The sequence below is a fragment of the Mus caroli genome, unplaced genomic scaffold, assembly GCF_978045245.1.
Source record: "Mus caroli unplaced genomic scaffold, Mus_caroli_1 scaffold_12, whole genome shotgun sequence".
Classification (NCBI taxonomy): domain Eukaryota; kingdom Metazoa; phylum Chordata; class Mammalia; order Rodentia; family Muridae; genus Mus; species Mus caroli.
Genome location: NW_028227267.1, coordinates 62,170,849 through 62,188,851, shown reverse-complemented (window position 1 = coordinate 62,188,851; position 18,003 = coordinate 62,170,849). Strand labels below are relative to the sequence as shown.

Here is an 18,003-nt window from a genome sequence, read left to right as displayed (position 1 = left end):
ATCGAGTCCCAGGAATTCTGCAGCTAGTAAAATAGAATAGCAACCTGTTACCACTCATTGCCAGCTCAAGGGTCTAGAGCCCTGGCTCTGTCCTCCGGTCCAGAAGAGACTGATGTTTTTCTGTTTCCTTCCCTCTGGCCTCTGGCACCTTCTGCCCATGCTATCCCATGGCCTCGAAGGGTCTAAGGTTGACCAGGGGTTCAGGAGCAGTTATAACCAGCCCTGGGGTGTCCCCATGGCAGATGAGGAGAAGCCTTGCCCATGGGCCCCTGTTTCTAGCTGCTTCATCACTGAATCTCTCTCCCCTTATCTGTAGCCCCGGGACAGGCTCTTTTCTGAAACTACCGAGGACACATATGACTGTAGTCCACAGGGCCACAGGCTGCCCTGAACCTTGCAGATGACGCTAAGATGCTACACTTTTCAGAGTGCTTTGACCCATCTCACTACAGATAAGATAAGAGGCAGAGGTGGGGCTGAAAGCCTGTGTGGGGACCAGAGCTAGTGCGGATGGGCATGTCTTAGGTCCCCAGGACAGAACTGAGGCAATCAGGACTCCTGACTTCTCCCATCTTCCTGCTTCCCCCAGACTCCAGGAAAACTTCCCTCCACAAACCTCAGGGTAGTTCTTCAGAAACCCCCAATGATTTCCTGTGACACCCCAGGGCCTCAAGGGGTGGCAGAGCTGCCAAGGGAGAAAATGATTGGTTCCCAGCATGCCCCTCTCCGCAGCAGCCAGAAAGGGCTGACACCATCTCCTATGATGGGAAAGGTCAGGGTAGATTGAAAAAGCAAATATTTGGCCTCTGGGATCTTCAGAGTGGAGCTTTTTCTCACTGGAGTATGAAAGGCATGGTGGCCCCTCAGCCCCTAGGGGGAGGGGACACACTTTCCAAAGAGGCCTGTCCCTAAGGGAGGCTGGGTTTTCTGGCTCCTCCAAGGCCCCACCAATCTTCCAATTACATCTGCTGGCAAAAAAATCCACAGTCCCCCGCTCAAAGCTAACAGTGATGTGATGTTTTGTGGAGAGAGGGAACGATGAGGAGTATAGAATTTAAACCAGAAGACAGACTGACAGCACTCCAGTGTCAGGTCCCTGCTCTGGCCGCCCAGAGATGTTTCTGCTGAGGGTGGATGGGGAGGTGGGGTTCCTGCCTGACAGTGGCTGGCCGGGCCTCCCAGCCAGCCATGTCTTTTTATGTAAGCTGGCACCTGGCCTCTGTGACACATAAGCCTAAGAGCAAACAGCTGCCACCAGTCTCTTGGTGACAAGCCCACCTCAGAGTTTCCCACTGACTTGTGAGCCATTAACAGCCACCTGTGACAGGGCTTGAAAGGAAAGCTCTCCCAGAGCCTCCAGAAGTAGCCTGGCTGGCAATAACAGTGAAAACAAGATGCCAAATCTGCAACCCACATGAGTCCACCAGTTCTGGTTCTGTCATTTCCATCTCTGGGTCCCCGTGCTCCTCACTAGTGCTCCCTGAGGATGGGGAGCTCTGGGCCCCAGTACCACTTGGTGAGCAGAAGTGATATGGTGGGTGGCGGTGGGAAGCTTGTGTTTGGTGTGCATCTTTGCCCCTCAGAGCCAGGCTCCACCCTCTCCGCAGTACTAGAGGAGCAAGCCAGTACCCAAAACTGAGAGAGGATCCTGAGCAAGCCAGTACCCAAAACTGAGAGAGGATCCTGAAACACAGAGCAAGGGCAGGCAGGGAGGAAAGAAGGCTGCAAGAGAGACAGTTCAGCAGTTAAGAATGATGGCTTCTCGTCCAGAGCACCGGGGTTTGATTCCTAGCACCCACGTGGTGACTCTGTAACTCTGTAACTCCAGCTCAGATTTGATGCCCTCTTCTGTTCTCTGCATGCACCAAGCACACACATGGTGAACAGTCCCACATGTGGGCTGCTTTGCCTACATGTATAAAATAAAAATAAATTAGTCAAACAAAAACACAGTCCTGTGATTGACATTTGATTTTGGCCCAAAGGCTGAGAACCGATCTGCCTTGGTAAAGAAAAGCTTGCCTTGGCAAAGGTTGTTTCTTCGTGAGGCAGCAGGCTACGCCCTCCATCCCCAGAACTCTGGGCTCAGAAAGGAGACTGGGGTCAAAAGCAAGGAGCTAACTGCTCAAAGGTGAAAAGAGCCATCAACTGATTCAGGAGCCACACAGATCAGCTCCAAACCGTCACGGGTTGTTGCCCTGCTGTCCATCTGGAGTAACTTTAAGGCTAAAAGACTCACATCTCTGAGCTAATTTGTGAAAGAGGAAAAAAGCATACTGCTTTGTAATGGGCGCTGGTGGATAGCTTGGCAGTCTCCATGGACACACAGCTGGCCTGGGTGTTAGAATTGGCATCCGGGGTGGTCTGACGGGCTCTGAACTTTTGCAAACACTCTCATCTGCATTCAATTATGTTGTGCCCTGTGTGTGTGTGTGTGTGTGTGCATATATGTTTGTGTGTGTATTTGTGTGTGCATATGTATATGTGTGTGTTGTATGTGTGTGCATGTGTGTATGTATGTGTTGTGTGTATATGTGTGTTTGTGTGTGTATGTGCATGTGTGTATGTATGTGCTGTGTGTGTGCATTGTGTATGTTGTGTGTGTATGTGTATTGTATGTATATATGTATATGTGTGTGTTGTATTTACATGTGTTTATGTTGTGTTGTGTGTATGTGTATTATATGTATATATGTGTGTGTATGTGTGCATGTGTGTGTTTTGTGCATGTGTGAGTATTGTGTGTGTATGTGTGTATATATGTCTGTATTGTGTGCTTCTGTGTATGTGTGTGAATGTGTGCATGTGTATATATGTTTATGTGTGTATGCATGTGTGTATGTCTGTACGTGTGTATCTGTGTGATGTGTCTATGTGTATGTGAGGTCATCACAGTCTAGCACTGACCGGCCTCACCACTGCACTCCACAGCCTCAGTCTCCTCATCCAATAGCCTGGATGATGCTGCAGAGAGGTATCAGAATACAGGGTTTCAGAAGCATTTCTCTCTGTCCATTCCCTGACACTCAAGAGAGCTCGCAATATGTGTTTATTGTATGTGTATTAACCTTCAGCACACACTGGGCTGAGGGCTTTTAAATCAAGAATCACACCATGGTATCCTCAGAACCAAGCCCAAGAGCTGATAAAAATGGATGCTTCCATTTAGTGACCATGTGTTGGCCCAATGTTAGACGTCAGGGTAAGGCACATTTGGCACTCACTGGGTTCATCCTCTTACATCTTGATCATGTTGGGAAATCTCTACTTTTAGAGAGGAGAGGAATCAAGCTTATGATGTGGCCTCTAGGCACCACAGGCAAAGAAATAGGCATGGAGATGAGAGGAGGAAGTGGTGGAAGTAGGGGGATCAGTCGACTGTGAGGAGACCTGGCTGTGTTGTAATAATTTTACTGAGCTCAGCCACAGGCTCTAGCCTTTTATTACCCAACCAGAGACTATTGGGGAGCATTCTTTACAGCACATTGGTTAATACAATGTCCATGTCCGGGCTGCAACCTGATCTTGGGGCCCAGAACTCCACATCTGAATACAGAATGCACAAGACCAATCCCATTAGAGTTGCATTGAAGAGAATGAGGGGTGGCAAAATCTTCCACAGCACAGAGAAAACAGGCTGAGCACCAACAGCCTCCCCAGGAGAGAGCTATGGTCTCTCTGACCCTGTGCTAAGCTGATGGATGGGGTTGTGGGTGGGTGGAGAGCGGGTGTATAGGATTGGTGTGGTGGGGGTGGGGGGAAGCATAGTGACAGGGTGCAAAGAGAGAAGCTGGAGGCTGTTCATGCAGGAGGAATGGCAGTCATGCCCCGGAAAGCAGGCAGCTTGAGCTGTAGCCAGCCTGCAGCTTGAGACCTGCAGGTTTCAAACTAAGAAGCTTCAACCTCAGTGCTGCTCCATTCACAGGCATGGCAGAGTGTGAAGGAGTAACCTAGCCCAGTGTTGGTATTATTCAGATCGTCATTCTCCAACACGGGGCACCTCTGAGCCCCCACTCCATAGGAATAATCAATTCATGTTTTTCCAGATTGACCGGAAGTTCTGAGGTCAAGTCAGCCTGAGAAACACAAAATTAAACATTCATTTAAATGCCGCCCTTTTCCCCACTTTTTGAAATATTTGCTAAGAGCTTTCTCCCCACCCCCAACAAAGGATGTTTTGGAACCATGTTCTGTGGACACACTTTGTAAAAAGGATTTCTTGGAAGTTGGAAATTAGACCTGAGGGTGATGGGTGTTGGGATGTGGTAATAGATGAGAGCTGCGATTGAGTTTGGGAAAATAACACTACTCAGATTGGCTGCTACCTTAGTCTACGTCAGAGTGTGCCTCATGGTGGTCACCTCCTCCTTGCCACATATACAGCATCCCTGGCACACAGAGGGCACCGCCACTGTGTTACACACAAGCCAAGGGGGCTCTGAGAAGGACAGTGTAACAGAAAAGGCAGCAGGGACCTTGAGCAGTGAGAAATGGTAGCGTTTCACAGACCAGAGAGGCAACGAGAAAAGCGCAGTCTGCTGGCTCCCATTTCTCCAATCCCACTAAATTCATGGGGCTTCAGGGAGCAGAGGAGGAGCTGTTTGTGCTTGTGAGACAAGAGCTGCGGGGACAATAGACATGGCTGCAGTATGTTCTTCAAATAGAAGTGATGGCACCCATTGAGGAGCTGCTTAGAAATGGGGTAGACGTTTGGTGTTCTTGGAGGTTTGGAGTTAGGATAGGCTAGGTTAGGGTTAGGATCACTGAAAATCGTTGTCCACTGAAACGCCCGTCGTGGGTACCAAGAGAGGGGGAGTATATTGTTGAGAGGCAGGAAGACCTAAGATAAAGCAAGATGGAACTCACAACTTCTACAGTCACCAAGAATACAACGAGTGCTCACAGAGGGAGGAGGCAGGGACAGCCAGGGCACACATACTAGCAACTGATAACTGTGATGGTGACGGTCCAGAGTTGGCCGCAGGAGTGGAAAGGCTGTCAGTGCTAACATGCTGTGCTGAGTACGAGGATCTGAACAAGAGGCCTGGCTTCCTTGGAACTGAGAGGGACAGAAGATTCTCACCAGGCTTCAGAGGAACCCACAAAGCCACGGAGAGGGGCAGTAGCAGGAGGCTTTTGAAGAAAACAACCCTGAGACCTTAATTATAGCATTCCCCAACCTTAAACTATAGCTGTCCTGAAACTTTAAATATAGCGTTGGCTCCTGAGAAGGCTCTCCAGATCTTTCTTTCTTTTTTTTTTCCTGTCCCAATTGGCTGTTTGGAAAACCCACTATGAACTCGGCTGAAGATAATGATCACAATATGTCCCTTGGAGTGCTCAAAGAAAGACCTTTTATTCAGTTCCTCGAATCTCCCCCCTTCTGACTCCTGTCGAAGAATGCAGTCTCAAGAAGAGGAGGAGGAGGAGAAAGAAGAAGAGGGAAAGACGGAAGATGACTCAGTCACCCATTTCCTGGTCAGTGATGGTGGTTGAGTTAGCAGATGGTTAGCAAACTTGTTTTCTACCCACAGAAGGAAAGGTTGAACCAGACTCAACTCCAAGAAAGTCAGCATCTACAGCAACCAGGTGCCAAGACATGCACCCAGCAACCTAATGGTCTACCTGGCTCTTGTAAGCAAAAGCTTAAAAACAAGGAATCCCCTCCTCTCTGGCTTTCCTTCTGACACTTAAGTTGGAGATTACACCCTCAGGTACCAGCCGAACAGAGGCCCTTTCAACCTGCAGTGTTTGCTGTTACATTTTGAAGCTGGCTTGCAACGCTGGCCTTTAAAGGCTGTTTGATGGTTTTTCCTTTTTCCCAAGCATGTGGCCTGCAATGCGGGCCACATGAAGAGAAGCACCTGGCTAGTCTTCTCTAGCTAAAAGCACTCCCTGGTCACAGCTCAGAACCCTGTGGCCTCCGTACAAGGGAGACAGTGACTGGTCCCTAGAGCTTTGGATGCTTGCCCCTTCAGGATACCCAGGGCACCTTGCTGTCTCAAGTGTCCCTCAGAGGGGCTTCATGAAAACTTTAGGTCCAGACATGTCTTGTCTGATCCAGTGTCCTCTTCCAAGCCCAGGCCCAGAAATTCTAGATGCTGAAAGCAGCAAGAGGGGAAAGAGAAAGCACAGACAAACAGACCTGCAATGGAAGCTATTTCCTCCTAGAAGCTTAGCCTGCTCCAGACACCTTCGTCCAATCAGAACAAGGCTCTCCTTGCTGTTCCAGATGTCCAACGACTTTTACATTTTTACAGCAAGGTCACCCTAACTTTGGGCAAATCCAAAGTCCTAAATGTCACATATATTCATGTCCCCACCCCTGCCACTTGGCCCAAACAAGAATCCTTCCCGTTTAAAGAAAAGAATGTCTTATGCCGTGTGTGGCTAGCTCTGTGGAAGGGAAGGAAAGCCTCACCTGAACTCTGCTGCCTCCCTCGTCCCTCCTCCCCACCTTCCATTTCTTGGTAGTTCAAGCCTCAACTGCCCCTATTCCCACCCCCAATGTGTCTCTGTTGCCTTAAGCTCTTGCAAACCCCGTGTGTCAACACTCCCTTGGCCATAGACAATACCAAGAATAAAACAGATGGAAACCATATTTTAAATGATTGTTCTTCATTTGTTTTTCAGTGAAAATGAGCTTGTGGCTAAAACATCAGAAAACATTCAGGCCTTCACCAAAAGTCCACAAGCTACCTTTACTGGCATCCACTGTAGCATCAGCCCTGGACTGACAGGAGCCCAGGGGAAGGTGGACTGACCTAAAGGAAGTGACACCTTGCTGGGAGTTCTGATGGGTAACCAGATGGCAGGCCTGGGTGGAAGGGTCCTGTCCCTGCTCTCCTGGTAACTCTGTAGATGGTGCATGTGTTCTGGGGTCTGACTCCAGACTCCTGGACACTAAGAAGCCATTACTACTACCCTTGGGTCCTTGTAATGGGATAGTAGTGACTCTGACTTGTAAGCCCCGTTCTGAGAGCTGTATCCCCAACACTGAGTCACCATGCCCCATGAGGCTAGGACAATGGGGAGATGAAGGAGAACTCTTCCCCTGCCCCAGGGGAGCCTGTCTGCCTCAGCACCAGGGCTGTGTCCTGGTCCCCATCTAATTCCCATCCATCTCCTCACAGGGCTAAACACTCACTCCCAGCTTTGCTCACTCTGTTCATATGTTCATCTGGTCTCCAACCAGAACCAAGCTCAATGAGACATAAACACATCGACTTTGTACTTAACAAAAAGCTTGGCTTGAGGGAGCCCCACAAATGCTTTGGATTATGTTCTCATTAAAGTGAGAGAGGCTAACGTGGCAAGCTGCCGAGGCGTTCCAGATACAGGCCAATCAGAGTCCCCCAGGGCAAGACTCTACACCGGACAGCAGGAAGTCAGGGGATTAGGAAAAAGAGAAACTCTCTTTGGGGACTGGAGAGGACTATGAGGTACAGAACTGAGATGTCATCAAGGGGAAGAGGGCCAACACTCAGGAACCACTGGTCTAAAGAGGACTAGGCTTTGGGCAGGCAGTTGTCCTTCCCCTCCCTGGGCCAGGTCTTGCAGCTCTGGAAAGTGCTGGTCCTTATTGACTCCCTTTGTTAATGACAAGCAATTTAAGGGGCTCTCACCAGGGGAGCAAGGGTGTGGCAAAACAGCTATGGGAGGGGTATTTGCTGAAGGCTGGTGTCAGCCAGGCTTCATTTAAATCATTCCAGATTCCTTGCAAAGGCTATAAACAGTGGAGTGATGAAATTGCCTTTGGAGCCAAAACAGGGAGGAGGCCTTATCCCGAGGGAGGGCAGAGAAGCCACTAAAGAGTGGGGAGAAATGAAGAGCATGGACAGGAAGGAAGGGATATCTCTCTGAGGGGCTCAACTGATGCCCGAGGATCAGAGCAGCCCCATCATGCAGTGTTCTGCAGAGCTCCTGGGGATGGCCATTCCTAGCTAGCTGCCGAGGTTTCTGTTTAGACAAGCACAGAACGGTCCAAAGAATCCTAGTTCACCTAGCCTGAAGCTTTGGGGAAAGAGATCATCACTCTGTAAAGTGCCCTGGCAAAGCAATCCTTGTAAACAGCTGGCAGATTGATGGAAGGATTGCAGACTGAGTTGCAAAGCAAGGTTGGAAAGGTTGATAATTGATAAGCATGTAAAAAGATGTGCTGCCCGTCAAGGGGTTCCTGTTCCCCTTTCCCACAGACAGACAGACAGACAGACAGACACACACACACACACACACACACACACACACACACACACATTTCCCCATCCATCTGTCAAATCCCGAGACCAATTTCTTACACCATATCCTTCTCAGGCTACTTTTATGGATCCATCAGGACAATGGAGGTAGGAGTGCTTTTAAGCCCCAATATTTTCTCATCTTCAGCCTCTCTCAACTCAGACTTCCCCTGGAGGTCAGACTCTGAGTCCTAAAATCCTTAGATTTGTGTTCAGGTGTAGCTGGAGAACCACTTACCAGAAAGCATAATGAAAACTCATGGAAAGATTTCAAAGCATTCTTCCCTGAGCCAGCCACTGTGCCAGTCATGGCATCTGACCCTAGAACTTAAGCTCTGGGCATGAGAGCTGGCTGCTGAGTTCCACAGAGGTGAATCCATGTCCCTGGAGCACACACATTAAGGACCATGCTCCAGTGTCAGTGGACCTGTGGCAGACCTGAGAGCTAAGCAGGGAAGCTTTATGGCAGCCATGAGGACCTTCCTCAGCTCCTTCCCCGATGAGCCCACTCAAGGTTGCCACTGCTTCTCAAGTGTTCTTGACCACTGTCTTTGGTTTTTTGGGTTTGTTTTGTTTTGTTTTGTTTTTCCTGTTGCTGTGACAAATACTGACAAAAGCAACTTCAGAGAGAAAGTCTTTCTTTTGGCTCCCCGTTAGTTAGAGGTACAATCCTTTGTGGTGAGGAAGTCCAGCCAGTGTGAGCTCAAATCAGCTGGCCACACCCATCAGCAGACAGTCATGAATGCTTGCTGCTGCTCAGCTCTCTTTCTCCACATATACATTCCAGAATCCCAGCCTAGGGAATGATGCCACCCACCACAGACGGGTCTTCCCACCTCAGCTATTTCTAATCAAGAGACTGCTCCCTAGACGTGCCCAGAGGTCCATGCCCCAGTGATTGTAGATTCTGCTAAGTTGACATTGAACATTCACCATCTCATTTTCCCAGTTGATCACAGAGGATGCAAGGCAACATTTGGGACATGAGGTCAAAGGGGCCAATGGTGTGCACAACCTGAGAGGGCTGTTGGTCATTGTCACAGCCCTGATGGTTCTGCCTGCTCAGTCAAGTGCCTGTCCCTTCTTCCTCTCCCTTTTCCCCTGATCTGTAGTTACAGAAGAAATACCTCTTAGAACTGTGGAGGGCTTTTGTTCCTCCCTCCCAATGGTAATATGTGGGCCAGGGAAGGAAGATTTTTGAGTCCAAAGCTTGGCTTCTCCACTTGTATTGTGTGTGCTGTTAGTACATTCTTAAATGTCTTTGGCCCACAGTCGATTTGACCATAAAAGTGATACTTGAGGTTGTAAAATTTATACGATTGTCAAGATGATTGCCTTGAGGCCAGACCCAACACTTCGGCCACGTTTCAAAAATGAAACAATGGAAGAAAACAAAGGAGTGGCTGCTTCCAACACGTTTTGGGGGGGGGGGGGGGCTTTAAACTTTAGTAAAAGGTAAATGACAAACATTCTACCAAATGCCTAGGTGGAGTTGAAAGAAAACAGAAATTTCCAGGGACCAAGCAAAACAAGCCCCAAAGAAGAAGAGTTCTTGGTGGAGGAGCAAGAGGAGGAGGACAGGGAGAGGGAAATGGGGGTGGCATTTAAACTGGGAGCTCAAGCCAAGGGGGACACAAATACAGGACCAAGTGACAGTATCCTGGGCATGGAGTCTTCAGTGTGTACAATAATGGGAACATGTGACCGTGAGTCCTACAAGGGACAGCTAGGTCACTGCTTTCACAACAAAGTCTGGACCACAGAAGCTGTCCCTCCTCGGCACTGCTGTCACTCTGTCTCACTTTGGGACAGTCCAAGACCTTTCTGATTGGTCACAGCACTCACTCTGATTGGTTGGTGCCTGGTCATACCTGTCAGGAAAGATTCTAACTTGTATCCTAGCTGGTTCCTCTAAAAATGGGGAAGGAGAGGAACAAGAGGCTAAGGAAAAAGGGCCGTTGGACTGACAGCTGACCAGAGAACACAGCATCTCCAGAATGCAGGGTCTCCAGGGGCGTGTGTGTGTGTGTGTGTGTTAGGATAGAACCAGGGTCTCATATATGGTAAGCACTTTCTTTAGTCCAATGTCCCTCTCCACAATAAGCCTTTCACCAACAATTTTTCAGCGTACAAGAAAAAATATAGAGATAATTTGAGTTAACCTCATAAAACATTTGTCTTTATAATGAGCCTCATTGGGATGTGCCAGTACATGCTGTGTAGTTAAAAGTATGGTTTTAATATCCTTCTTTGATGATAATTTGTTAATTATCTTATCATTAAAATATCCTTATGGTCTAACCAAGTAAGTTCATTTGTAGGGACTGTATAAAGAAAATTATTTTATGTTGGGGTGGGGAGAACTAAGTTTCTTTTCAACCATTTGATCTGTAGCTTCAGATGCCATTGAAATAATATCTATGGCTTGGGGCTGGAGAGATGGCTTAGCAGTTAAGAGCACGTGCTGCTCCTCCAGAGGATCGGAGTTAAATTCCCAACCCTCTTTTCAGATGTCTCACAACTGGCTCCAGCTCCAGCTCCAGGGGAATCCAACGCCCTCCTATGGCCTCTGTGGGCATTGCACTCACATACACATACCCCACACAGGCGCACACACATAATTAAAAATAAAATATTTTAATGGCATATCTGACTGTGGTTAAGACACATAAGCAGCTTCTATTGAGAAGCCCACAGTCACACTTGGATAAACTCTGCTCTTCCTGAGGGTCTCTCTATTGATGTCCAGACTTAAACCTAGGGTAAAAATCTCATTTTAGCAAACTCTAATTCCTCATTAAAAAAATAATAATAACAAAAGAAAGTCTATCCTAGCTATGACATGCATGTACGTGCACACACACACACCTGCATACCAAAGAATAAAATCATTTAAATTTAAATATGTAAATAAAGCTTTTTAAAACAAAGATGCTTCTTCTAGAAAGTTTAGCTTCCATCCTTGGCTTTGTCCCCATTTCCCAGAGCAAAGTAAGTTCTCGTTGGCTCAATGGCTTGCTCTGCCTCTTTATTTATAAATTAATTAATTAATTGATTTGCACCTCAACTGCTGATTTTCATTCCTCCTCTTCTCCCTGACCCTCCTCCCACCTCCCCTTCCCCATTCAATCCTCCCCATTTTCTCTTCAGCAAAGTGCAGCCCTCCTACCCCCATGGATATCAACCAGCCATGGCCTATCAATAAGTCTAGGTGGATTGTCTTCTATTAAGATTAGACAAGGCAACCCAGAGGGAGGAAAGGTCTCAAAGGCAGGTTAGCAAAGTCAGAGACACCCCTGCTCCTGATGTTAGGAGTCCCACAAGAAGACCAAGCTACACACTTTAACAGTGCAGAGGGCCTACATCAGTCCCATGCAGGCTCCCTGGTTGGTGGTTCAGTCTCTGTGAACCCCAATGGACTCAGGTTACTTGGTTCTCCATCTAATGTTTGGCTGTGGGTCTCTTCATCTGTTTCCATCAGGTGCTGGAGTCTTTCTGATGACAACTGGGCTCTGCCTCTTTATTAAAGCACCCTCCTCATTGTTACCCCAGGAAGAAGAGATGGAAGGGGAGGGGAGGGAGAACAGTTCTCTCAATAACAAGACACATCATTTTAGGTCTTATCTAGGGATCACCTGGCCCTCTCCTCCATGCTTCCTTGGACACCTCGGTGGAACTCCAGTGACACGGAGGAGGCAGGATGTGTTCATTCTCTGTCTGCCCACCTCTGGATTCCTGCTTCCTCCTTCCCAGCTGGGCTGCACACAGTCCTGGAGCCCATGCAGTACCAGTTTCAGGGTTGTAGCTGAAGCAGGGAAGTTCTGCTTCTGCTCCATGTGCTGGACCAATCAACACATCCTTATGTCTCTTTGTCCACCCACCCCAGGGGTCTGAGCAAAGTGCTGACTAGCCTGTGTGTCTTCCTAGCTTGTGGGAGATGGGCACATCTTTTATCAGATGGGTGGGATATCTCAATAACTTATCCTTCTAAATCTTACCTCTACCTCCCCCTACACACACACCCTGTTTTTCAGCTTATATCAGGTCACCTGGGGTTCAGGTAGAGTGAATTGGACCTAAGAACTATGTGGACATGGGATGTGAATCTTGATATCAGATGGAAAGCTGGAAATGGAAGGGTGTGGCTTCAGGATAAAGTGGGGTCTGACCCAACTGGTTCCATTGCAGTGAGATCAGCTGGCAGTGACAGGGATGTACTGTGTGTTACTGAAGAGGACCTGGCTGGTGAAGACGAGGACATGCCATCCTTCCCATGCACCCAAGAGGGTAAGTGTTAGGGACCCCCTATCTCCTGTGTGAGCCGAGAGTTCCTGCTGTTCATCTCTAGATGGATTAGCAGTGTGCCCAAATACATAGTTTCAGAATTCCTCCTCTCATTTTTGTACTGCTCCTTGGAGAGTGAATAGCAAAGCTGTGTAGACTGGGCTGTACAGTATGGATGAAACCAGCATTTGTCATAAGTGTCATGTGTCCCCTGGGCTTCACCCAAGCCCTGGCAGGAACCCATGCTATCTCTCCTAGCCACACACTATGCCCAAGGTCTGTCCTCTGTTTTGTTAATCATGCTGTTTGAGTTTCTGGTTGGACCACATGCTGTTTGAGTTTCTGGTTGGACCAGGGTGCTCTGTGGCATTTGGTATAGATTACAGCTTGTGTTCTTTACTTTGACTGGATGCTGTACTAGCGCAGGGGATACCCCAAGTAAGCCCTCAAAATTGTGAATTTAGTCTAGTGTGCTGCGTGGACCAGACACTAGGTTCTTAATTGCTGCTTGTACTCACCATTTGCAGCTATGTTGAGCTCATCTTGGGGCACATCCTACATTGTCAGTGGGCTCTGATCACCTCCCAGAGTTCAAGAAACACCTGCCCCCTCTTCCCTCCATGCAGCAACCTGACTGGTGGACTTTAACTCCTTGTTTGGTTTCCAGGAGAACTATAGCTTCTTTGCCCATTTTGAAAACTCCTTACCACCCTGATATAGCTGTCTCTTGTGAGGCTATGCCAGTGCCTGGCAAATACAGAAGTGGGTGCTCACAGTCATCTATTGGATGGAACACAGGGCCCCCAATGGAGGAGCTAGAGAAATCCCCAAGGAGCTGAAGGGGTCTGCAGCCCTATAGGAGGAACAACAATATGAACTAACCAGTACCCCCCAGAGCTCGTGTCTCTAGCTGAATATGTAGTAGAAGATGGCCTAGTCGGCCATCATTGGGAGGAGAGGACCTTGGTCTTGCAAAGATTATATACCCCAGTACAGGGGAATGCCAGGGCCAAGAAGCAGGAGTGGGTGGGTTGGGGAGCAGGGCAGGGGGAGGGTATAGGGGGACTTTTGGGATAGCTTTTGAAATGTTAATAAAGAAAATATGTAATAAAAGGAAAGGAAAGAAGAGAAGAGGAGAGGAGAGGAGAGGAGAGGAGAGGAGAGGAGAGGAGAGGAGAGAAGAGAAGAGAAGAGAAGAGAAGAGAAGAGAAGAGAAGAGAAGAGAAGAGAAGAGAAAAGAAAAGAAAAGAAAAGAAAAGAAAAGAAAAGAAAAGAAAAAAGAAAAGTCCTTACCAACTCCTGGCAAGTCTGGGGCTGAGGAAGTCCCCAGGAGTGAGACTTTAAACCTTAAAACTGAACCTCTATGTAAAGCACGAATTGCCCCTATTGAGGAACTCTCATGGCAGGAGAGTTTCAGTGCTATAACTGAGAAGGTCATGGGCAAACTGGGTTGTGTTGAGCACACACTACAACATGGTATTGTTCAGGGGGTGAGCAGGCTGCTGGACTTGTGGGTCATTGGTAGGGCCACTGTAGAGAGGGAAGGCATCTTCTTCCTACTCTGCGGGCTGAATAAAGAGATTGCCGAGAAAGAATGACTGGTGAGGAGGAGTGAGATGGTTTCTGTCTCCTCTATTCCAGAAAGTTCTAGAAACTCTGCCTAGGCGGCAGAACAAGTAAGGAATACAAGAAGAAAAGTCCCCCGTGAGCCCGGCTTGAGAAGTGACAAGGCAGGACATAGAATTGAGCATTCCATCCCGTCCTCTTCACTGACCCAAGCCACTGCCATCTTCTTGTCCTCCACAGGCCGGGCAGGAACCCGCTGCAACCGCTGCCAAAAGAACCTATCTTTGCACACATCAGTGCGGATTTTGTACCTCTTCCTCGCTCTGCTCCTGGTGGCCGTGGCTGTGCTGGCCTCTCTGGGTGAGTTAAGAGTTCTCTGGTCCTGGCTGCAGGGGGATAGCTGATTAGGTTTCTATACCAAAAACACCCTCACAGGGAAAAGCACTCCACCTCTGTCACCTGTCACACTGACTAGCATCTTCTTGGCTTAGAAACCATTTTGGCTAATCCACTAAAAGATTAGACCTGCTTCTTACATCTGGTTAAGATTTAGCTCGAAGAGACAGGTGGTGGTGGTACATGTCCTTAATCCCAGTACTCAGAGGTTGGGTGGGGGTACAGAAGTTGGTGGATCTCTCTGAGTTCAAGACCAGCCTGGTCTACAAAGCAAGCTCTAGAATACCCAGGATTATACCAAGAAACCCTGTCTCAAATAAACAAACAAAGTTAGCTGTGTGGCTTTGAATAGAAGAAAATAACCAGATGAGTTTGGCAGGTCTGTGATGGAAATCATGTGGAAGTTTTCACAACTACTGGTGCCCATTCCTATTCCCAGGGTAAGAGAGTGAACCCTGCAACTTTCAGCTCTCCAGGCGAATCTATTGTATAGCCCTGGTTGTGACTACAGGATCAGGTAGCTCCTAAGACCTTGCATGGTCTCTGTGTATCATTCAAGCTGAGGTTGAGTACCACCTGCATCAAGATCACCTTCAGAATTCAATAACATGTAAATTCCCAGGTTTACTAAGATCTGTAAAATCAGAGTCCTGCAGGTGAGGCCAGGCGAACCGAGTTTCAGTGCTTCTCATGCACAGTGCAGTAGGTATGACCAAGGTGCTGGTGTTTGGACAGGCTCAGATAGCTCCTACCTTCTAGACTCTAAGAGTTCAAGATGAGTTGTCTAAAATTGGTCTGGTCACATTCATGCTGAGATCTGTCTATTCTAACCTGCTTGATACCAAAGAGAAGGCTTGGGGTAGGGAGAAACAATGGAGGCCTGAGCAACGTTCACCAGGGTACAGACTCTGAGGGCGAACACCCTCCTGGAGAGGCAGTTGGTTCTGCTCCTGGTTGAGGATATTTGGGAACCACACCCCTGGCTGTATTAATCATGTTTCTTTTTGCTATGGCAAGAAGAAATTTAAGGAACTCGTTGTGGCTTCTTGTTTGAGAACAGTCCATCGTGGTGGGCTAGGCAGAGTAAGTAGCAGGAGATAGCAAGATACATAGCCTCTTCAGTCAGGGCCCAACTAGAAAAATCTCAAGGCCTACTCCAGTGACCCACTATGGCCAGCGAGGTTCCGCCTCTAAAAGGCATGCCTTCCACAACAGCACCATAGCTACCAACCAAGTGCTCAAAACCGTGAGCCAATAGGGGACATTTCACACAGAAACCATAGCAAGACGAGAAGACAAGGTAAATTAGGGCAATGCCTAAACAAAAAAATTAATGTATAATTACAAGACATGAAATGTACGTTGAATAGGGAGAATTGCATGGCATGAGCCCTTGGCTGAGTAGACATAACAAGACATTAGACTCAAAATAACAACTATCAGGTCTTTCTATGTCTTTTCCTTTATGTATGTACTCTCAAATGAGAGAAGGCTCAAACAAAATAACTATTGCCAACTGTAAAGTGCTCCCCAACCCAACAATATGTGAGATTGTCTTTGGGCTCTCTCAAACATGTTACCGTTCCTAATTAATTTGATCTCTTGACAGATCTGAGATACAAAATGTTCACTAGAAGCCTGGGGATTCTAAATCACTTGAAGGCATAATGGTTTGGAGGTGCTAAGAATACTACCTCCATGTTTTCCTTTGGTAGATGGCTCTTCTTTCTGGAAAGGTTCATTAGCCTGCCAAAGTCACCCAACAGACTTTGTATCAATCATTCGCTTTGGGCAATTATAATTCCATTCTGCCAGATGTGGCCTTCAGAGGATCTGTGTCAGTCATCAATCCAACCTGTAACCTCTCACCACTGCCAGGGCCAGCCACGCCTCTGCTGGATAAACCAAGATACCCTGCTTCTGATGCAGCATGCCCTAAACCCTGCTGACACAACAGCTTCTTCAGGGCCCCCAGCTGAAGTGAACTGGGAGGGAGCATGAGCTTCTCTAGAGGAAACTTGGTACCAAAGATTTATACAGATCAAAGGGTTGTGACTCAAGAGTTTATCCCAAGGAAAAATGCATGTCCTCAAACCATCACAGCTAGGGTTATTTCTAAGTTGGAGTACCGGTCATATCTACATGTCAGACTTTGTTTATAAGCTTAAGAGAGGAGGCACCTTGTGTGTCCTCAGTGAGAGAGGATTTTTTTTTTTAATATTCCTGATGTACTCCCATACAGAGCGTGGTGCAGACACCAAAGCTCATGATTTTAAAGAGACATTTAAGCCTTAGTAGAAAAATGTTCCTGAAAACCAACCTAGATACCCAACCACAGAAGAACGGGTAAAGAAAATGTGGTATGTGTTTACACAATGGAATTTCTTTAACCATGAAGAAGAGGATATGATATTTGCTGGAAAATAAATAAGCACAAATATTATATTTTTCTCTAATTTATGGTTTCTAGATTGTATAGAGAGATATAAAATCTCACATATATATAGGACATGAAAGGAGAAATAAAACCGCGTGGGGAACCAAGTGTGGAGGGAGGAAGCGGGGCTTGGGAAGGGAGGCCAATGATGGATATACACTGTATCCTTCTATGGAAATGTCTGTGTATAACACAGTGCCATGCATAGTGAATACACATACTGAAATATTTCTCAATTTATTTTAAAGTTAAAAAATATCTCCTTCCAAAGAAAGAATAAGAAGATGGTAGGGAGAAGAAAATGCCCATGGTACCATGCCTCTAAGAGGAAATAGCTGGATGGTCAGGGTAACACAGTTTTGCATTTTATTTTCTAAAGTATGTGTCTATGTAACTGTTAAGTGACGATCCATGGACTCATGACTAGAAGAAGCAGCTAGTTGAAGGTGTTGATGTCAGTGAGCGCTCTCTGGGTAATGGAATTAAGAATAATTTTATTTGTACATTTGTGAATTTTTACTATCCTAACTTAGGAGGAGGTCTTGTTTCTAAAACCCAGGTTGAGAGGTGAATTATGATTCTTGTGAAGGGACATGCTGAACGCAGGCAGTAAGGAGCATCTTGGCTTGGCCATTAGGGAGCCTTTCTCCTAGGAGAGGTATGGACAGTTTCAGTGGCAGACCAATGAAAATGATCTCACCAGTGGAGGCTACTTCCGAACCTTGACCCCAATCCGGTGTCTCTTCTGTTTCCTCAGTTTTTAGAAAGGTGGACTCTCTCTCAGAAGATATCTCCTTGGCCCAGTCCATCTATAATAAGAAGCTTGTGTCAATGCAAGAAAATCTTCAAGGACTAGGTAAGATTCTAGTGTTCAGAAGCACACAGGACCCTCTATCCCTTATTATCCAGAGATGGACAGGTACTGCCTACTTCCTAAGACCAGGCAATGATTCACACTTCCCTCTCTGGCTGAGCATTGTCCATCGAGGAGGGCTGGGATGCTGGGAGGCCACAAGGCCTGGGGCAGAGTTTTCCATATGAGCTGTTGATCTAGTGAGAGACCAGAGTCAGAGAAGGAAAGTA

The 18,003-nt window shown here is 47.3% G+C and overlaps 1 protein-coding gene across 1 annotated transcript in view; it reads left to right on the top strand.

Moving 5' to 3' along the window:
- Scara3 (scavenger receptor class A member 3) overlaps positions 1 to 18,003 on the top strand; it is a 32,860-nt gene that overhangs the window by 1,324 nt on the left and 13,533 nt on the right. The window contains exons 2-4 of the mRNA XM_021181983.3: positions 12,426 to 12,524; positions 14,328 to 14,447; positions 17,678 to 17,776. Coding sequence (XP_021037642.1) covers positions 12,426 to 12,524; positions 14,328 to 14,447; positions 17,678 to 17,776 — 318 coding nt within the window. The remainder of the gene's footprint in view (positions 1 to 12,425; positions 12,525 to 14,327; positions 14,448 to 17,677; positions 17,777 to 18,003) is intronic.